Source organism: Coregonus clupeaformis, chromosome 26, assembly GCF_020615455.1.
Source record: "Coregonus clupeaformis isolate EN_2021a chromosome 26, ASM2061545v1, whole genome shotgun sequence".
Taxonomy (NCBI): Eukaryota; Metazoa; Chordata; class Actinopteri; order Salmoniformes; family Salmonidae; genus Coregonus; species Coregonus clupeaformis.
Window position 1 is genome coordinate 3,305,438 of NC_059217.1, and position 22,507 is coordinate 3,327,944.

Genomic DNA, 22,507 nt, shown 5'->3' on the forward strand with positions numbered 1-22,507 from the left:
CCTCTCCTGTGAAGTAGGGTCTTGCGACATGTGCCTAGCTTCCTGAAATAGGTCACATTTTAACCTAGTAGTGATGTATTCCTCATGTATTCAATGCATCATATTACCCCTGGACCTGATTTCCAAGAGTGCTCCAGACAATGACACAAATGGTACCCTATGCCCTACATAGTGCACTACTTTTGACCAGAGCTCTATGGGCGGTGGTCAAAAGTAGTGCACTAGTTAGGGAATAGGGTGCCATTTGGGACAGAGTGCTGAGTGAACACCAACCAGAGTCAGAGGAGCTTGCACCGTAATGTAGTGACAGGCTGAGTAATGGGAGGTGGTAGTTTTCCAAACGTATTCACAGCTGTATGCGTTATTCATGAGTTTCCTCTTGCATGTGTGTGTAAGAGTATCATCCAGTGGAGGGACTGTGTCAGGGTTTCCGTTAGGAAAATGTGGCACCGGAAATTTGACCGACAGCATTTTAATTTACCGGACATTTGAGAAATTTACCGGACCCATATGCATTGGGTGCGTAACCTGATTAGGGCGTCCACCCACGGTGCTCAGAATGACAGAAATCACATTTAGATTATGGCCATTCAAATTAACAGAACATGCAATTTGAGGATGCAACGATGTGCGGTCCTTCTTACAGAATTCTGATGTGCACTTTGAAGCTGTTAGAATAACGGTCCACATTTCCTTTTCCGCCGCCAACAAGACGAGTAACTTACAGCAAAATCACTATCCTATGTCAATCTACTATCCCCCATAGTAGAAAAGTTTACATAATCTATTGGTCAGCTTGTTAAGAAATAAATAGTCTATTCCAAACAGACTCCAGGACAGTTGTGGGACGTTAGATCCCAAATTCATGAGGGGAGATCTAATATGCAGCAACTAGCAGGAGTTTCTAATATGAATAAGATTGTGCCTTTTGGCTACTGGACAATGAAAGAAAGGTTATTTAAAATAATTGCCTCCACAGATATGGTCTAGATTTTGTCAAGGCTACTTTGAAGCAAGGTAAGACATGCCTCATATGTAGTAAAATGTTCAGGTTTCAAACAATTAAGTATATGTTTTCAAAATACGTACTGCCTCCAGCTCATTGCAAAGTGGTGTGTGATGTGCTGAGAAGCCTGCCTTCCGTTGCCTATGCATTTGCTGTTTGATATGCTGTAGCAACAGCTCTTGCGCTGTTTGACAGATTTTCCACTCAAAGGCTCTGTAACTGTATGCTGTAGGCATGTGATAAATAAAACACATAAGAAATATACTTTAGTCTACACTCGCATCAATTTAATTCCACTAAATTATGCAGATTAACCTATAGACCGATAAGCATGACCAGTCAAATGTATATACATCAATGAATAAGCTAAAAAGCATTATTTTGCAATATAATTTTTTCTTCTCCCAGTCAATTGGCCGGTACCAATTTTTTTAATGGCCAAAAGCCGGCTATTACCAGCTAATGGAAACCCTTGTGTGTGTGTGTGTGTGTGTAAGTGTAATGCAGTGGTGAGATAGGGAAACGGAATGCAGAAGTCGAATGAATGAGCTGAGAGCCACAAAGTAGGCTACATATTTTCCTTCTAGGAACGTACAGTAGGCTTACTGTAAGAGTGTATTGTTTCCTTTACAAGGCTGGGACTGTCTAGGATGACCTCAGAGAAAGGGAGAGAGATCCCCTGACCACACACAGACACGCACTCTCACGCTAACAAGCAACACAAGCCAGTGTTCCCTGTCTGCAGAGGAAAGGTCTCAATCAAGTCACATCAGCAGTAATTTGCAAGAACAACATTTCACTCTGCACAAGGCCTTGCTGACTAGATTATATTTAGTGGTGGAAAATTGTATTATGATGACTGGGGTACATGCTGTGCTGTGGAGAAAAACACATTGGAGCATAGCAGCACACAGAGAGACACATGATTTAGTTTATTCTGAACACCATCATAAGATGTTTCATTCTATGTGGATACCAGTATATTCCTTTGTATATACAGTGGGGGGAAAAAGTATTTAGTCAGCCACCAATTGTGCAAGTTCTCCCACTTAAAAAGATGAGAGAGGCCTGTAATTTTCATCATAGGTACATGTCAACTATGTCAGACAAATTGAGGAAAAAAAATCCAGAAAATCACATTGTAGGATTTTGAATGAATTTATTTGCAAATTATGGTGGAAAATAAGTATTTGGTCACCTACAAACAAGCAAGATTTCTGGCTCTCACAGACCTGTAACTTCTTCTTTAAGAGGCTCCTCTGTCCTCCACTCGTTACCTGTATTAATGGCACCTGTTTGAACTTGTTATCAGTATAAAAGACACCTGTCCACAACCTCAAACAGTCACACTCCAAACACTATGGCCAAGACCAAAGAGCTGTCAAAGGACACCAGAAACAAAATTGTAGACCTGCACCAGGCTGGGAAGACTGAATCTGCAATAGGTAAGCAGCTTGGTTTGAAGAAATCAACTGTGGGAGCAATTATTAGGAAATGGAAGACATACAAGACCACTGATAATCTCCCTCGATCTGGGGGCTCCACGCAAGATCTCACCCTGTGGGGTCAAAATGATCACAAGAACGGTGAGCAAAAATCCCAGAACCACACGGGGGACCTAGTGAATGACCTGCAGAGAGCTGGGACCAAAGTAACAAAGCCTACCATCAGTAACACACTACGCCGCTAGGGACTCAAATCCTGCAGTGCCAGACGTGTCCCCCTGCTTAAGCCAGTACATGTCCAGGCCCGTCTGAAGTTTGCTAGAGTGCATTTGGATGATCCAGAAGAGGATTGGGAGAATGTCATATGGTCAGATGAAACCAAAATATAACTTTTTGGTAAAAACTCAACTCGTCGTGTTTGGAGGACAAAGAATGCTGAGTTCCATCCAAAGAACACCATACCTACTGTGAAGCATGGGGGTGGAAACATCATGCTTTGGGGCTGTTTTTCTGCAAAGGGACCAGGACGACTGATCCGTGTAAAGGAAAGAATGAATGGGGCCATGTATCGTGAGATTTTGAGTGAAAACCTCCTTCCATCAGCAAGGGCATTGAAGATGAAACGTGGCTGGGTCTTTCAGCATGACAATGATCCCAAACACACCGCCCGGGCAACGAAGGAGTGGCTTCATAAGAAGCATTTCAAGGTCCTGGAGTCGCCTAGCCAGTCTCCAGATCTCAACCCCATAGAAAATCTTTGGAGGGAGTTGAATGTCCGTGTTGCCCAGCGACAGCCCCAAAACATCACTGCTCTAGAGGAGATCTGCATGGAGGAATGGGCCAAAATACCAGCAACAGTGTGTGAAAACCTTGTGAAGACTTACAGAAAACGTTTGACCTGTGTCATTGCCAACAAAGGGTATATAACAAAGTATTGAGAAACTTTTGTTATTGACCAAATACTTATTTTCCACCATAATTTGCAAATAAATTCATTAAAAATCCTACAATGTGATTTTCTGGATTTTCTTTTCTCATTTTGTCTGTCATAGTTGACGTGTACCGACGATGAAAATTACAGGCCTCTCTCATCTTTTTAAGTGGGAGAACTTGCACAATTGGTGGCTGACTAAATACTTTTTTCCCCCACTGTAAACACATTCAGAAAACAAGGCCTACATGTTTTCCTTCAAAGGCTGTTCTCGTGTTACGTTAATGATTAGAGAAAGTTCTGCAAAATCATTAATATACATTGAAAGCGGTCTATGGACAAGGTCGGATAAACTGCAAACCACACTTTGGTTTAGTTACTGCCACCAATTGGTAATATTAGCATTTTCGGACCAAAGTCAATACTGATTATATTTTTCTTCTCCCCAACAGGATCTGGTCAGAAAAGGGATCCCCCACCACTTCCGGGCGATAGTATGGCAGTTGCTATGCAATGCCCAGAACATGCCTATCAAAGACCAGTACTCTGAGCTGCTGAAGATGGTATCACCCTGCGAGAAGCTGATTCGCCGGGACATCGCCCGGACCTATCCTGAGCATGAGTTCTTTAAGGAGGACAGCTTGGGACAGGAAGTACTCTTCAATGTCATGAAGGTGAATGCTTTATAGGTTTGCAAAAAATATATATATATATCCCGGTTGGAGAATCAAAAGGGAGTAAACTGCGAGGGAATCCTCTAACCTGGAACTCTTCAACTGGGATTAAAAAAAATACGAATTTGGAAAAAGTTACCAGAATTTTGCAACCCTAGTGTTTTGTTTCAAACCTATACCCGCAACAGATTGCTTTAGTGTTGTCTGGAATTGGTTTAGCGGTTAGCTCCGCCGCCTTCAGCACATACACTGAGGATACCAAACATTAGGAATGCCTTTCTAATATTAAGTTGCACTCCCCCTCCCCCCACCTACCTTTTGCCTCAGACCTGCCTCAATTCATCAGGGGCATTGTCTCTACAAGTTTTCGGAAGCGTTCCACAGGGATGCTGGTCCTTGTTGACTCCAATGCTTCCCACAGTTGTCAAGTTGGCTGGATTTCCTTTAGGTGGTGGACCATTCTTGATACACACGGGAAACTGTTGAGCGTAAAAAACTCAGCAGCGTTGCAGTTCTTGACCCCCCCCCCCTCCCTTGTCTTGCCCATTCACCCTCTGAATGGCACACATACACAATCCATGTCGCTTAAAAATCCTTCTTTAACCTGTCTCCTCCTCATCTACACTGATTTGAAGTGGATTTAACACATTACATCAATAATGGGTCATAGCTTTCACCTGGATTCACCTGGTCATGGAAAGAGCAAGTGTTCTTAATGTTTTGTATACTCAGTGTATAGTATTCATAACTGGAATGAACCCTGGACCATCTTTAGACAAATCTTTCCTATCTTTCCTGTCTGTCTCCTACTATCTGTCCTATTAGCCTGGTCCCAGATCTGTTTGTGCTCTTGGCAGGATAGCACAAACAGACTGGCACTCAGCCAACTGTCCTGTCAATAGAAGATGAAGAAGAACATTGCATTAGAGCACTGCTTTTATTCTTCTCATGACCCAGAGGCAGAATTGTTCAAGAAAAGCGGTTTCTCAATACAATGGAGTAGTAAGTAATTCAGTAGGTGCTTCGTGCTGAATTGCTTGAATACAGTGCAGAAAGTGTTGAGTCCACAGTTACACCTTGACCCTGGAAAACCTTAGGTGGGCAGTTTCTCATATAGACCCAGGCTTGCATTTTGGTCAAAAGGAGTGCACTATGTAGGGTGTAGGGTGCCATTTGGGAATTGGGATGCAGACACAGAGTGCTTAGCTCTCTTCTCATGACCATGGCTGATCTGAGGTCACTTCCTGTTGTTGTTGCAGGCCTACTCTCTGGTGGACCGGGAGGTCGGTTACTGTCAGGGAAGTGCTTTCATCGTCGGACTGCTGCTCATGCAGGTAATAATGATCCTAAGACACACACATGCTGTGTTATGGTCACATGCAACCTGCCACTACACACATCAACAAAGAATCATTAGATTGACCAGAGTGTTTTTCATGTGATGTGTGATTTGCACCAGACTGTCACTGGTCAATTGTGTGGTGGTGATTAACCTGTATTATGATATGTATGATTTTGTATTGTGTGAAATGTGTATTTTATGTATATGAGGAAGACATTTTTTAGTAAGAAAGGTTTAATTAAGTTGTGAGGTCTCTTAAAGGCTGGTTTACCAGACACAGATTAAGCCTAGTCCCGGACTAAAACACATTCTCAATGAAAAATCTCCATTGAAGATATATTTTAGTCCAGGACTAGGCTTAATCTCTCTCTGTGTGTGTGTATGGTCTAGATGGTGTATGAGGAGGTCTTTTGTTGAAGGTTTAAGGAAACTGTTTGATGATCTTTGTGTTTGTTTGGTGTGTGTCACCCTCACCAGATGCCCGAGGAGGAGGCGTTCTGTGTGTTCGTGAAGCTGATGCAGGACTACAGACTGAGAGAACTGTTCAAACCCAGTATGGCTGAGCTGGGACTCTGCATGTACCAGTTTGAGTTTATGATCCAGGTAAGACCTGATATGGGTTCGGTACATGAATGAATGAATGACAAACCTTTTACAGAGCAATATTGATGCACAGCAGCACGCTCCAAGACTCCTTAGAATGTTGATTTAGTATGACAATATGAATAAAAATGATATATTTAATAATTTAGCAGACACTCTTATCCAGAGTCTTACAATTAGTCAATGTGACATCTTTATTTAGGATGATATATTTTATTATATTCATGTCTCCCTCTATCTCCGACACACCGTTCCACCCCCTCCTTTAGGAACTTCTCCCAGACCTCCATATCCACTTCCAGGCCCAAAGTTTCCACACCTCTATGTACGCCTCCTCCTGGTTCCTCACCATCTTCCTCACCTCCTTCCCTCTCCCTGTTGCTACTAGGATCTTTGACATCTTCATGTTAGAGGTGAGTCCGGTTAAAGGTGCAATCCCCATCCCCCAACTGTATGCCAAAACAGGCGGCAGGGCTGCCATATTGCTGATAAACTAATCCCAGATTGTAGCTTTAAAGAACATCTGATTTACTCATGTTTGACAATCTACTTCTAGTCAAGTGAGTCCAGAATAGTTTTTATTACAGCCAACACAAGGGTCTGTGAGGAAATGCAAGCAATTGGCGCCCACTGGTGGCCTTGGCATAAAGGACACATTGGAATATCTTGTGGACTAAACTTCAATTTCACCTTGGTAACGCAGTGTTCTGTGCGGTACTAGATAATGTAATGTTATGATAATGTAATGCTATGATAATGTAATGATAATGTAATGCTTGTCTCAGGGTCTGGAGATAGTGTTCCGTGTGGGGCTGGCCATCCTACAGATGAACCAGGTAGAACTCGAACAGCTAGACATGGAGGGAATGTTACAGGTATGACTGAGCAGCCATAACCATTGGAATTAGAACCCTGTCTGAGTTAATGCACACAATGATCCATTCAATTCAAACTTTTTTCATCCAAGAGGGGCAATTATTGCCGGCAGGCATAAGATACATAGTCTGGTCCCAGATCAGTTTGTTCTGTTTGTGACAATGACCGTAGGCGTTGGCAAGACTGCACAAACTGATCTTGGACCAGGCTATAGGATACAGATTGAAAGACATTAAACCTACACTTGAAGTTGTGTGAGCATATCTGTCTCATACTCACCCAATCGTTACGTCTCTCCCTGCTGTGCTGTAGCACTTTCAGAGGGTCATCCCCCACCAGCTGGAAAGTGGACCAGACAAGGTCATCCTCGCTGCTTATAACGTCAAGTACAACGCCAAGAAGATGAAGAAGTGAGTAGTACGCTTCTGCTCGCTCTTTGGGCTCTAGGCCTGGTTACTGTAAAAGCACGTCTGTGACTGCAGATGTAATTGATTGATATGTTCCTTGAGCTGTCATGGCAACAGTAGTTCCAGAGGGATGGAGATAGGTGCTAGCTGCAAGTACACGTGGTGCCAGTGTGCTGTAATGATGCTGTATGACTCCTGTTTTCAGGTTAGAAAAGGAGTACACTACAATCAAAACTAAGGAGATGGAGGAGCAGGTGGAGATTAAGGTGAGTGGTGGAGCAGTAGGCTGAAACATGTTTTAGACTTACCAGGATATCAGTCAAGGCAGTAGTATAGTTCACTCTTATAGACATCAGTACAGGTCAATTTGATCACTATTAGCAGTTGATCACTATAACCGCACTCCATAAACTGAGTTCACTGTACTTAAAACCATAATTATATTTTATTTGTGTTCTGTGTCCTTGTGTTGCAGAGGTTGCGCACAGAGAACAGACTGCTGAAACAGAGGATAGACACACTGGAGAAAGTGAGTGAAACGAAGGAGGTGGAGGAGGGTGGTAAACAGGTTGAACCATGGCTCTCCTTGCCATCCTATCTCATGACACCAGTCATAATATTAAGCCATATTATAACAGTGAACCCTTTGTCAGGGCCATTCACACAACAAGACCGTAACCCCGACATACATTAACCCATCAAGTGCTTGTTCATGCATCATGCGTCTGTCGTTGGTCACTAAAGACACATGGGTCTTGTTGTTGCTAACTGGGCTGCGCTGGTGTGGTCTGTCTGTCCAATTTACAAGACAACACTAGAATTCTCACTCACTGACAGAGTGTATATCTCATTGGATAAAAGGATCCTAGTTCGCTTTGGAATGCAAGTCTTACATTTAGATGCATGTCTCAGTCTTGATCCACACTCAGGATCAGGTAAAATTAAGATCACTTTATTGGTCGATTGCAGGTCGACCAATAAAGGTCCAACCAAATATTGACTTCACTTTTAACCCAACCCCTCCGAATGAAACATGCATACACATACAGGTTTTTGGAGAGGTGCAGGGGGTTGCCACACTGGACACCCAGGGAGCTGTTTGTGTGGGGTGTTAAGTGCCTTGCTCAAGGGCACAATGGCAGGCAATGGCATCTAGGATTTGATACCAGCAACCCTCCTGTTGCCAGCTCACTTCACGTCAGACCCTCTGAGACTGGAGCTGGCTGTGGAGCTCTAAAAGGCTACATTCAGTGATGGCTGTTCACTTCTGAGATGATGCAGAGCAGCACTGCATGCCAGAGTGCGCGGCTGCCATTGTTGTGCATGTTGTTGGGATCCTCCGCTGTTTGTGTCTGAGCACAAATATACAGGCACTGCCAGGCCTGGTCAGAGTACCAGGACACCATGCATGAGGACTGCCTGAGTGTCTGTCCCAAACAACCAGGCTCTGTCTAGAGGCATAACCACTCACTCACTCATATCACAGTATCGTTTCAAATCCAGTCGAAGACTACAACTTCTCATACCCAAAATATTAACTGGAATTGCTCAAAAGCTTCTAAAGCGTAACCAGGCGGCACTTAAGAACCTAAAAAAGCATGGCTACATCTAAAAAACCCTGCTGTTTATAGCTATCTTCTAAGTCTTATTTTCCTCTTGGCCCTGTTTAACCCTCGTCTTCTGCTTTGCCTGTCTGAAACTCATCACGTGTTGTCTGTCACCCTCACCACATCATTCTCACTTTGTCACCACTTTACCCCCACAACCTTATCACCACACCTCAAGACCATGTTCCTTTTCTACCTCCCATACTTGTAAAATAACTTGGACACTATGGGGCATTTGCTAACTTTTCCCGTTGACATCAATGCATGGTTAAGTGACTTATGTCGAAGTTAGGATTCACCTAGAACATTGTAATTGGTTGCCAAAACAACGGAGGAAAGAAAATGAACATTGAGTTTCTCTTTATAAAAACCAAATCAAGTGTTTGTCCGTTTGTTTTCTATTATAACTGAGTTCTTTGGTCTCTCTTTCTCTGTGCTTTCTCTCTCGTGGATATTTCTGTTTTGTAGGAAAGTGCTTCCTTGGCAGATAGATTGATCCAGGTATAAACTTCATTTTCTCCTCCACTATCCCCTCTCATCCCTCTTACATTGCACTTTCCCATCTCAAATGTCTTAATCTCAATGTAGCGTTGCATGCTCATGATTTGACCTTTAAATGATAGCACAATAAATGTCAATTAAAAAAATATATATATATATATATTAATGTAAAATAAGGATATCGAAATCAGATCGCTTTGGTGAAAACCTAGGATTCAAGAAGTGCATGTAATCACCCATAACAGCATGCCTAAGTATCTTGAAACATGCCAAAAGAAAATGCTTAGAGCGCATCAGTCAGAGTCCACCAATGAGACTCAATCAAAAACCTTTGCACGAGAAAAAACAGCATGCGTTTCAAAATTAAAAACTCCCAATCCTGTTTTATTTATATAATCTTTGATTTGCCCATCCCTTCCGTCCATCCCACCCCCGTGGTGCTCCCTGCTCACCCCAACCTCGGTTGGTTATGTCCTAAAGGGACAAGTGACACGCGCCCAGGAGGCAGAGGAGACCTACCTGGTCATGCGGGAGCTGGCCACGGTCAGGCAGCAGAGCGAAGAGGCCACAGCTCAGCTGGAGCTGGCACAGAGCACCATCAGGGAGCTCCAGCAGAGACCACTATTGGTAAGGAGTAGCACAGTGCTCAAGTTCCTGTATGGCTCAGTTGGTTTAGTGTGACGATGACAATTCCAGGGATGTATGCACTCACTGTACTGTAAACCGCTTTGGATTAAAGCGCCTGCTAGGTGGCACATATTACAGTGCCACCTCTGGGAGGGACGATCACCAGCCCAGGCCTGGTCAACCCTCCATCCATCAGGCTAGGATCAGTGGTCTGGTCTCTACGACAGGAACCATGTTTGACTCAGGGGCAGGATATTGGGATTCTTGAAATGTCTCCTGATGTGGGGTGACTATTTTGGCTTGTTGATGTTCACTATTTAATGGGAAGATTTCTTATAAATGTCAGATAATCATGAGATTTGAATAACATTGCAGCTTTTGTTATAGCATTGGATGCATGGGCAGTGACTGAATACAGAGTTTATTCTGTCCACGTTCATGTCTTGAGGACTAGCCATGTTAGACAGTGCCTTCGGAAAGTATTCAGACCCCTTGACTTGTTTCACATTTTGGTAGTTTACGGCGTTATTCTAAAATGTATTAAAATGTTTTTTTCCCCTCATCAATCTACACACAATACCTCATAATGACAACGCAAAAACAGGATTTTATAACTTTTTGCTCATTTCTATTTAAAAAAAATACGGAAATATCACAGTCACATAGGTATTCAGACCCTTTACTCAGTACTTTCTTGAAGCACCTTAGGCAGCGATTACAGCCTCGAGTCTTCTTGGGTATGACGCTACAAGCTTGGCACACCTGTATTTGGGGAGTTTCTCCAATTCTTCTCTGCAGAGCCTCTTAAACTCTGTCAGGTTGGATGGGGAGCGTTGCTGCACAGCTATTTTCAGGTCTCTCTAGAGATGTTCTATCGGGTTCAAGTCCGGGCTCTGGCTGGGCCACTCAAGGACATTAAGAGACTTGTCCCAAAGCCACTCCTGCATTGTCTTGGCTGTGTGCTTAGGGTAGTTGTCCTGTTGGAAGATGAACCTTCGCCCCAGTCTGAGGTCCTGAGCACTCTGGAGCAGGTTTTCATCAAGGATCTCTCTGTACTTTGCTCCGTTCATCTTTGCCTCGATCCCGACTAGTCTCCCAGTCCCTGCCACTGAAACACGCCACCACCATACTTCACCGTAGAGATGGTGCCAGGTTTCCTCCAGAAGTGACGCTTGGCATTCACTCCAAAGAGTTCAATCTTGGTTTCATCAGACCAGAGAATCTTGTTTCTCATGGTCTGATAGTCTTTAGGTGCCTTTTGGCAAACTCCAAGCTGTCATATGCCTTTTACTGAGGAGTGGCTTCTGTCTGGCCACTCTACCATAAAGGCCTGATTGGTGGAGTGCTGCAGAGATCGTTGTCGTTCTGGAATGTTCTCCCATCTCCACAGAGGAACTCTAGAGCTCTGTCAGAGTGACCATCAGGTTCTTGGACACCTCTCTGACCAAGGCCCTTCTCCCTCAATTGCTCAGTTTGGCCGGGCGGCCAGCTCTAGGAAGAGTCTTGGTGGTTCCAAACTTCTTCCATTTAAGAAAGATGGAGGCCATTGTGTTCTTGGGGACCTTCAATGCTGCAGAAATTTTTCGGTCCCCTTCCCCAGATCTGTGCCTCGACACAATCCTGTCTCGGAGCTCTACGGACAATTCCTTCGACCTCATGGCTTGGCTTTTGCTCTGACATGCACTGTCAGCTGTGGGACCTTATATAGACAAGTGTGTGCCTTTCCAAATCATGTCCAATCAATTGAATTTACCACAGGTGGACTCCAATCAAGTTGTAGAAACATCTCAAGGATGATCAATGGAAACAGGATACACCTGAGCTCAATTTCGAACCTCATAGCAAAGGGTCTGAATACTTATGTAAATAATCTATTTCTGTTTTTTATTTGTAATACATTTGCAAAAATGTCTAAAAACCTGTTTTCGTTTTGTCATTGTGGGGTATTGTGTGTAGATTTCTGAGGATAAAAAATTATGTTTTTTTTTTTAGAATAAGGCTGTAACGTGACAAAATGTGAAAAAAGTCAAGGGGTCTGAATACTTTCCGAAAGCACTGCATGTATATCCTGTGTTAGCAATGTTTACTTTTCACACTTAATCTAAATATGTACACTGCTTAGCAACAAATTCGCAGTTAGTGAAGGTGACAGTGAAATGGATTCTCCCCATCTCTTCACTGAAGAACACACTCTATCTCTCTCTGTCTCTCTCTCACTCTATGCATAATGATCCTGTGTGCATGCATGACTTCAAATTGGGACATGCTGTTTGCGCAGTGCAGCCACCTTTTGCAGTCATTAGCATACTCCTAGAAAGGATTCATGAATTTATAAGGCGCTGCTGTCTGATGTGGGTGTATATAACGTGGAGTCAGAGCTGTTGGTGTGTGTGGTACCCCAGTGGGACCCACTCTTGGTGCTAAACAGACCCTTTAATATTGATGAGCTGATTTAGTGAAACATGTTGTGATGATGTCTGCACTGCAGTGTTTTACATAATGTGCTCTCTTGCTCTGACAATGAGCTGCTATATTCATTAAACATTTATAATGCGTTGGAAGAGTGAGGGTAATTTGTTGTCCTCTGTGGAAATCAAGGATGATATTTGAGAATATGTTTTTGAAAGTGAACTGCCATACTACTTGGTGTATTTTAGAGGGGGTTGTTAGTGGTGTGCAATTGAACAATGTAGCTAGCTACAGCACAATAAATATGTATTTCTCGTGCTGATTGCTCAACAATCATATTTTTTTTCTCCACAATACTATGTTTATATATACAAATCTATTGAGTGAAAATGTATAACATTTTATATTGTTTCGAAACAATGTGTGTATTGTAATTTGATTTTAAGTAGGTCATTTGAATTACCGGTGTTATTTCGAGATTCTAACACATTATTCCTACTCAGACTAACCTAAAGGACACTATTGGCCGGTTTCCCGGAGGCAGATAAAGCCTAGTCCTGGACTATAATGCACCATAAATGGAGATTCTCCGTTGGCTAATTTTAGTTCTGGGAAACCATTTCAATAGGTGTATGAAAGAAGAGTTCTTCCTCACTCTCTCCTGTTCCTCCTTCTCCTTCCTCCCTACTGTAGAAGGGTAACCCGCGCTACACAGAGGAGTCTATCCTGCAGCTGGAGAGAGAGCTGGTTCAGGCCAGGCTAAAGGAGGCGGAGTCACAGTGTGCCCTCAAGGAGATGCAAGACAAGATCCTGGACATAGAGAAGGTGTGTTACCTGGCTCAGACTGTCTATCATGAACTCTCTCACTGTCACAGTGCCGCCTAGTCCAACTCCTCTGTCAGGCATTCCACCTGGAATAGCTAAACGTTATGGGATATTGCAGATATAAATGTCATGACTAGAGCTGATGTGATTCCGTTTCTACATGTAGAGACTAGAGGCATGTTTGTTCTACACTAGGAATGCACATTTCATAAAATGTTGCTGCAGACTAACTGACCCCCATTAACCAGTTAACAACCGGTTAAATTTCTTTTGTAAAATGATGCAACCAACAGAAAATAATATGCATGCATACAAGGAACTAGGGCTGGGACGATACCAGTATTGCAATACTTGTTAGTATCGTGGCAAAGAAACAAAATGCGAAGCGGATTTAACTTCTTGAGGAAACAGACCTAATGTTGGAAACAAACATTATGTTTTCATCCAGAGTCACATTTATTTAGGGGTCTATTCAATCCACATTCCGGAAATTCAGCTTTACAGCATGATAGATTAAATGTTTTAATAGTTTTTTTTGTTGTTGAAAACATACAAACGACAACATACAGCCACACACAAACATCCACAACATCACCCCTGCCCAGACCCACCTGCTCACACCCCAATCTCCAGTGCCCGCATCACTCTCTGCCACATGACCTCAAACTGCACCATTTTGTTTCTGTCCATTGCCCACGCACTTTCAACATTTAGATAATAAAGCATTTGGCCTTTCCATTGTGTTAACGATGGAGGATTGGTTGATTTCCAGTTAAGTATACGTTTTTGAAGATGATTGACGAGAAAAGTATTGTCCAACCCATCGGGTGTCTCACTGCACCCTGAGTGATAATTTTGTCTCTTGTGTAATAAATTCTATACATTAGTTTAAACTGGATTAATCGTAATTTCCTAAATTATGTTCAGGGGTGAAAGTAAGGCAGTGTGGTCCGGTACATCATTCCGGCAAAATAAACAGTGGGGGTATGCCATACCGGTAAAACATGAGCCTATCACAATAATTAAAACAAAATGTCAAGAAAACTGTAGGCTATTACACCATTATTTATCATTCCCATATGTCGGAGGCATGAAGATGTCTTTCCATTCCCCACTGTTTAGAGGCTGGAAATATGTTGGGAGTGCACGGGTAGCCTAGTAAAGGAGCCCTTTGACAATCAGATGAAAACATCATGACTGGTTGAGTTTATGCCACAATAAAAGGTCATACATTTTAAAAGTTTAATGACAAATCTTTGACCCACAGAGATGCTATTGAGTTAATAGGGATTCTAAATGTAATTCTATGATTAGGCCCCACAGCCGGCCAGCCTATTAGGCAGGATTCGAAAGCAGCCTAGAGCGGCAGTTTGATGAGGGCGGCATTTTCCGAGCTAAACTGACCAAGACGCACCTCCAACAACAACATAACACCTCACATTATTCTGCCCCAAAACAATGATAACTTCTCTCACCCAGTGGCATGAGGGCTATTTAAGTGAGCGCTGATGCCGCCCCATGATAAGTAAGCAGTGCCCACTTTTCCAAAGGCAGGGGCTCAAAATATTTAGCTTGTCCATGCGTGCCTCGCCATGGTGATGTTGGAGAGACCAACGCTTCCTCAAATTAATTTAATATAGCCTAAATAATGTAGCCTACGGTAGAAACAGTAGTAGCCTATGTGTGTTAAAACATTTTTGTAGCTCATAAACTGGAGACCAAATGTATGACAATGTCACGAGACAGACACTTTTTCAATCATGAACTTATTAATGAGGAGAGAGAGTGCAGGAGAAAGTCAACTAAAAAGGCAAGTGGGCAGATATCAGCTTTGGAGTGGCTGCGGCATAATCAAACAGTGGTGGACAGCAAATGGTGCTGAAAGTAATTCATTTCAACAACATTTCTTCATTTTAATTCGACTTCACTAACAACCAAGAGGGCTTTGTTGGAGCCTATTTCTTCCTATTCAATAAAATAAGAGGTCGGCCTGCCTGTTTGACAGACGCAATTATGGTATCCATAGATTTGTCCAAATCCTCCAATACTGTCATGTCACCATGCACTCCTTAAATACACAAAATGACCAAAAGTATGTGGACAGCTGCTCGTCAAACATCTCATTCCAAAATCATGGGCATTAATATGGAGTTGGTCCCCCCTTTGCTGCTATAACAGCCTCCACTCTTCTGGGAAGGCTTTCCACTAGATGTTGGAACATTGCTGCGGGGACTTGCTTCCATTTAGCCACAACAGAATTAGTGAGGTCTGGCACTGATGTTGGGCGATTAGGCCTGGCTCGCAGTCTGCGTTACAATTCATCCCAAAGGTGTTCGATGGGGTTGAGGTCAGGGCTCTGTGCAGGCCAGTCAAGTTCTTCCATACCGATCTCAACAAACCATTTCTGTATGGACCTCGCTTTGTGCGCGGTGGCATTGTTATGCTGAAACAGGAAAGGGCATTAAACTGTTGCCACAAAGTTGGAAGCACAGAATCTTCTAGAATGTCATTGTATGCTGTAGCGTTAAGATGTAGATTTCCTTTCACTGGAACTAAGGGGCCTAGCCCGAACCATGAAAAACAGCCCCAGACCATTATTCCTCCTCCACCAAACTTTGCAGTTGGCACTATGCGTTGGGGCAGGTAGCGTTCTCCTGGCATCCATAAAACCCAGAATCGTCCGTCGGACTGCCAGATGGTGAAGCGTGATTCATCACTCCAGAGAACGTGTTTCCACTGCTCCAGAGTCCAATGGCGTCGAGCTTTACACAACTCCAGCCGATGCTTGGCATTGCACATGGTGATCTTAGACTTGTGTGCTGCTGCTCGGCAGCTTATGGTAGAGAAATGAACATTAAATTCTGGTGGATATTCCTGCAGTCAGCATCCCAATTGCACGCTCCCTCAAAACTTGAGACATCTGTGGTATTGTGTTGTGTGACACAACTGCACATTTTACAGTGGTCTTTTATTGTTCCCAGCACAAGGTGCATATGTGTAATATTATGCTGTTTAATCAGCTTCTTGATATGCCACACCTGTCAGGAGGATGGATTATCTTGGCAAAGGATAGATGCTCAGTAACAGGGATGTAAACAAATTTGTGCACAACATTTTAGAGAAATAAGCATTTTTTGAGTATGGAACATTTCTGGGATCTTTTATTTCAGCTCATTAAACATGGGACCAACACTTTACACATTGCGTTTATATTTTTGTTCAGTATATATTTTCATAGAAGCTTTTAAAATGGTAATTGATCTTGTTGTTCTAATTAATACATTTGTATCTTTTAAAATTACAACTTAACTAACTTTTGCGAGTATGACATTATTATTCCCCTAACGTACGCCTTAAAAGCATCTCAAATTATATCGCGGGTTGGCTGTTCTCTGTCCTCTGCCTATATTTGTAATGGTAAAGGTTTTTATTTTTTCATTTACGTATTTAACCTCATCACGAGGTTCCCCATATCCGGGGTACTCCTCCCGCAATCTCAAACAATGACGTAGTATGGTTTTTAAACGTGTGAATACCTGAATGTTATACACCACTGGAACGAGAAACGTCTCAACTGTGAATCTAGCTAAACTGTTGTTGTCCAAATGAAATAATATTCAGACTCCAAACAAATATACAGTGAGGGAAAAAGGTATTTGTCCCCTGCTGATTTTGTACGTTTGGCCACTGACAAAGACATGATCAGTCTATAATTTTAATGGTAGGTTTATTTGAACAGTGAGAGACAGAATAACAACAACAAAATCCAGAATAACGCATGTCAAAATTTTTATAAATTGATTTGCATTTTAATGAGGGAAATAAGTATTTGACCCCTCTGCAAAACATGACTTAGTACTTGGTGGCAAAACCCTTGTTGGCAATCACAGAGGTCAGACGTTTCTTGTAGTTGGCCACCAGGTTTGCACACATCTCAGGAGGGATTTTGTTCCACTCCTCTTTGCAGATCTTCTCCAAGTCATTATGGTTTCGAGGCTGACGTTTGGCAACTCGAACCTTCAGCTCCCTCCACAGATTTTCTATGGGATTAAGGTCTGGAGACTGGATAGGCCACTCCAGGACCTTAATGTGCTTCTTCTTGAGCAACTCCTTTGTTGCCTTGGCCCTGTGTTTTGGGTCATTGTCATGCTGGAATACCCATCCACAACCCATTTTCAATGCCCTGGCTGAGGGAAGGAGGTTCTCACCCAAGATTTGACGGTACATGGCCCTGTCCATCGTCCCTTTGATGCGATGAAGTTGTCCTGTCCCCCTTAGCAGAAAAACACCTCCTTAGCATAATGTTTCCACCTCCATGTTTGACGGTGGGGATGGTGTTCTTGGGGTCATAGGCAGCATTCCTCCTCCTCCAAACACGGCGAGTTGAGTTGATGCCAAAGAGCTCGATTTTGGTCTCATCTGACCACAACACTTTCACCCAGTTCTCCTCTGAATCATTCAGATGTTCATTGGCAAACTTCAGACGGCCCTGTATATGTGCTTTCTTGAGCAGGGGGACCTTGCGGGCGCTGCAGGATTTCAGTCCTTCACGGCGTAGTGTGTTACCAATTGTTTTCTTGGTGACTATGGTCCCTGCTGCCTTGAGATCATTGACAAGATCCTCCCGTGTAGTTCTGGGCTGATTCCTCACCGTTCTCATGATCATTGCAACTCCACGAGGTGAGATCCTGCATGGAGCCCCAGGCCGAGGGAGATTGACAGATCTTTTGTGTTTCTTCCATTTGCGAATAATCGCACCAACTGTTGTCGCCTTCTCACCAAGCTGCTTGGCAATGGTCTTGTAGCCCATTCCAGCCTTGTGTAGGTCTACAATCTTGTCCCTGACATCCTTGGAGAGCTCTTTGGTCTTGGCCATGGTGGAGAATCTGATTGATTGATTGCTTCTGTGGACGGGTGTCTTTTATACAGGTAACAAGCTGAGATTAGGAGCACTCCCTTTAAGAGTGTGCTCCTAATCTCAGCTCGTTACCTGTATAAAAGACACCTGGGAGCCAAAAATCTTTCTGATTGAGAGGGGGTCAAATACTTATTTCCCTCATTTTTGACATGCGTTTTTCTGGATTTTTTTGTTGTTATTCTGTCTCACTGTTCAAATAAACCTAACATTAAAATTATAGACTGATAATTTCTTTGTCAGTGGGTAAACGTACAAAATCAGCAGGAGATCAAATACTTTTTTCCCTCACTGTATAAGCATATAGCAAAACCAGTACTGTATTTTGAAACCGTGCATGCCCGTATATTCGTAGACAGTTAACTTATTTTTCTCAACCTTATTCCAACAAACTGCGTCTTACCTTTGTTGTTTTTGTTACCAAAAGTAGTGTCTGATCAAATAAAACCACTTGAAAAGATACTCTAGTGTCTCTCTCTCATTCCGAGTCGATTTCAATGAGTTTCCATCGTTTTACATGGCCAACAATGTGTTTGAAGATTAGTCAGTTTGTTTCAATCACAACAGGCACTGTTTTCTCGCATCTTCTGGATATATGATGCAATCACAGTGGCTTGCAATTGTGCTAATTTAATTATACTGATCCAGAGCTTTCGATAGAGGGGGTCACATGTCAAAATCGACCAACCGGTTGTTGAAATATCCAAGTGCGCACCTCATTGTCTCATATTAGTTGACTTGCTGCATTACGCACGGTTACGCAGAGTGCACAACAGCACTTGAATTTCGGTTTATAAAAATATGGCAGGCTCTAGTAACAAATATACAGTTACAGAGGCGTTATTAATTGTAACAGATGAAAGTTGGACTCCATGTATCCCCATTGATTCTGAATCGGACGATGAGGACCTGCTTAGACCGGACGAACCAGACCCCAACGACGAGAACGAAGGTTATCGTGTCCAGGGCCCTACTCAAGCATCAGAAGAGTATGTAATCCCATTGTTATTTATTACTTCTAATACTACTATTACTAATTTATTGTATGAGTACAAAACATACATTCTAAAATATCTATTTGAGTAACTGAAGCTCAAGTTAGCGCTAGCTTAGCTTCGAGGCCCACAAGCAAGTTTACTTACAATAGAATGCTATGTGTATTATTTCTTGTCACTGAAATATCACTTTAGTCAACATTCTCATAGTTCTAACTATTTATTTTATATATCTGACTGTTTTGAGTCAGATTTGTCAATGAATGAATACAAGTGTGTTTTAGTCATGATTTTCTTTTGTCTTGTTTGCACAGTGAAGATGATTATAGGCGTGATGAGCCACAGCCAGAGCATCTGCCCCCTCAGCCACTGCTTCCCCTTCCTCAGGCAGAGCCTCCTCTTCCTCAGCCTGGCCGCTTGTCTAGACAACGCACTTCTGCTCCCCTCCCTCGGCCACGGTCTTCATCGGACACTGAGTCCCCTGTAAAGAGCCCTCAACCCAAAAGAAAAGGGAAAGCTTTCTCAAAGTCAGCGCATCCAAGTCAGCGTGGTGGAGGTAGGCCTGCCACTCCAAGAGTCGGGGAGGAAGAAGAGGAAGAAGAAGATAGGTGGCATTATAGAGAAGAGAATGATGAACGACCAGACCCAATCCGGTTTATGCCCACCAGAGTCCCAGGACCCACAATCGACACCACTGCGTCATGGTCTCCCCTTTCCTTTATCCGACGCATTGATTGGATACTACAGTGTTCACCACAAGACGATGAAATGGTATAAGACTTTTCTTTTTCATTTTGTTGATATTGCTGTTGTAAATAGTTTCCTACTTCACAAAGAACTCCATAAGAACAACCCCACTAAGCCGTACACACAGAAGAAGTTCAGGGAAAAGCTACTCACAGAAATGGTGAGCTTTGCTAAACAGTCTGAACCACAACCTCCACCACGACCACCACCAACATCCTGCATGCCAGAATACTATGGTGATGATGCCAGCAAAGACAGGAAGAACTGTAGGAGATGTCTGGATGTTGGCATCCCCAAAGTGAAAACACCTGTGTACTGCAGGAAGTGCCAAGTCCCTTTGTGCATTACATCAAAGTGTAACTGTTTCAAGGATTTGCACGATAGCAAGTTTTAGGGTAAAAATGGTCTACATTTTGTGTGACAACCCACCCAAGGACACCATATCATTGTTTATAGTTTTGGGATGTGTGGACTTTTTGTTTTTACATTTGTTGTTTATAGTTTCTAATAAATCTGCTCAGTTTGGAGTCAAACTTTCCCATTGTATGGTTTATTTTAATGGGAACACGTATAGAGGTCTGGGAGAACATTGGAAACAACATCAAAACAGTTGTATTTTGATGGAACGTACACATATAGTGATATGTTAGTGAAATTAAATTACTTTTGCTGTCTGGTACCTGATAAAAGTCAAATGGCACTGATGGTGCCCAAATGTCTCCATTTGGTAATCCGCCTAAACATACTTCAACTAAAACCCCTACAACTCATCAGATATTGGGCTATGGTCCCATAGAATTTAGGGGCTGCAGCTGCATAAGTCCAATAAAGCATTTCCTATAAAACCTGAAGTTACTTTCAGGCGGAATCAAAACCTCCCAATTTTATGCTATGTTCTAGCATCATGTACTCTGACACAGGAATACCCACATTAATTATTTCACTTAAAGATACATATCGCCTGTGTTACCTTTCTTTTGCTACCAAGATTATGTTTATAGCCCTTGTTGTTTTGGAGATATACTCTATTCAATTTGGGCATGCATTTTCGAGGCAGGCACTTTAGCCAGGTGCCTAGTGATGAAGAGGTTAATACATTTTGGGTCTTGAAGATGCGCTCTGTTCATTCTCCATATTCTTTCGCTAAGTGTATTTTCTGTTGGTGTAATTAAGTGTGATACCGGAGAATGATCCGATATCATGGATTTTTTTAACCCAATAAATTGTTGAGAGCATTTTGGAAATGAATATGTTGGTAGTCAATTCTTGAATAGCTTTTCTTATTTTGAGGGAAAAAATGAGCAGTCTTATGTAGTTGGCAATAGTAACCAGGTGTCTTGTAAATTATTTGTAGAGATGACGTTTTTCAGCCTTTTTGGAGGTTCCTTTTTTGAATTTGCCTTTTTTATTGCTACTTCTGTCAATCTTATCGAATGTATGATTTAGGTCGCCTGCTAAACTAATTGTTCCTGTCTGGATTTGATCTAATAGCTTAAATCCTATCTAAAAACACCACATTTGCCCTGGTAGGATATACAATGAAATCAATGTGTATTTTTCACCATGTAAGGTACAATTCAACATTAGAAAATGGCCTTCTTGGTCCGTTTGCTGGGATCTAAGGGAAAATGGTGTATTATTATTTATCAGCATGCCTACACCTCTGCTGTTACTACAGTAGGTGGCAGTATTGGCCTCTCCAACCCAGCTCTTTAAATATTCAATTTCTCCTTTTTTGAAATGTAACTCTTGCAGGAAAACCACATCTGCTGACAATCTCTAAGTGTTCAAGAATCATATGTTTTTTTTTCCCATCATGGAGCCTGTGCACATTCCATTTTATAAATTGGATTATGTTGGTCTTTAATTGTATAAAATCAAAGTTAACTTTGTCTGTTCCGTCTATCATTGAAGAACCAGATAAAATATTTTAGCAGGCGCTATGCCTTTTTAGGGCTTTTAAGCGCCAACTCCTCTCCTAATGTACCAAAAGTCTGTGGATTATGTAATTGTACATACATTGGAGAAAGACTGCCACTTAAGTATTGTGGTCAGTTTGTATTACCTACTAAATTGAAATATAGTGGCTGGTGGGTGTCTACATGGGGAGAGTGGGTCCACCGAGAGACTGGAGTGAGATGAGTGGAGGCCCCACACACACACCTCAGATACATTTTTGATGTCCTCCAGTCACCCCGTCCTTATCCCTTGGATAGAGCCACCAATAACCACCATTGTATCTTAGCTATAATGATAAACAAGGAATAATGACTCAACATCTTCTCTTAATCTGTCCCAAACTCTTTTTCATTTTACAACAGGTTTGCAAGTCACAAAAATAAATAGAATTACATTGAAGTATAGTTAAATCGTAGCTGGAAAGATCTCCTTGTTCCTCATCTTCCAGTAAGGACAATATTTTCATGTTTCGTCTCATTCTGTTTCTCATTCTGTGTTTGTGCGTGTCTGACACGATTGCCTCTACTTTCTTTTCGAGCGAATCCACTTTTGTAATAAGATTGTAGCAGTTCATTTGTTTTGGTGTGCATTGAGAGCATTTAAGCGATGTTTTCCTGGATAGCCTTTAACTGTTCATT

General features: G+C 42.4%; 2 protein-coding genes across 7 annotated transcripts in view; both read left to right on the forward strand.

The window, feature by feature from the left end:
• LOC121540512 (ecotropic viral integration site 5 protein homolog) overlaps positions 1-22,507 on the forward strand; it is a 104,803-nt gene that overhangs the window by 48,143 nt on the left and 34,153 nt on the right. For 4 of the 6 annotated variants that reach the window (XM_045207703.1, XM_045207698.1, XM_045207699.1 and 1 more), the window contains 11 exons: positions 3,835-4,056; positions 5,316-5,390; positions 5,876-6,001; positions 6,271-6,414; positions 6,787-6,876; positions 7,190-7,287; positions 7,490-7,550; positions 7,760-7,813; positions 9,360-9,392; positions 9,873-10,019; positions 13,122-13,253. In XM_045207703.1, the coding sequence (XP_045063638.1) occupies positions 3,835-4,056; positions 5,316-5,390; positions 5,876-6,001; positions 6,271-6,414; positions 6,787-6,876; positions 7,190-7,287; positions 7,490-7,550; positions 7,760-7,813; positions 9,360-9,392; positions 9,873-10,019; positions 13,122-13,253 (1,182 nt within the window). The remainder of the gene's footprint in view (positions 1-3,834; positions 4,057-5,315; positions 5,391-5,875; positions 6,002-6,270; positions 6,415-6,786; positions 6,877-7,189; positions 7,288-7,489; positions 7,551-7,759; positions 7,814-9,359; positions 9,393-9,872; positions 10,020-13,121; positions 13,254-22,507) is intronic. The other 2 variants (XM_045207700.1, XM_045207702.1) reach the window with 2 other exon arrangements.
• Positions 18,417-21,135, forward strand: LOC121540513 (zinc finger protein 428-like). The gene is made up of 2 exons (XM_041849444.2): positions 18,417-19,157; positions 19,478-21,135. Exons 1-2 carry the CDS (start codon positions 18,970-18,972, stop codon positions 19,938-19,940), a joined length of 651 nt encoding a protein of 216 aa, XP_041705378.1. The 5' UTR covers positions 18,417-18,969; the 3' UTR covers positions 19,941-21,135.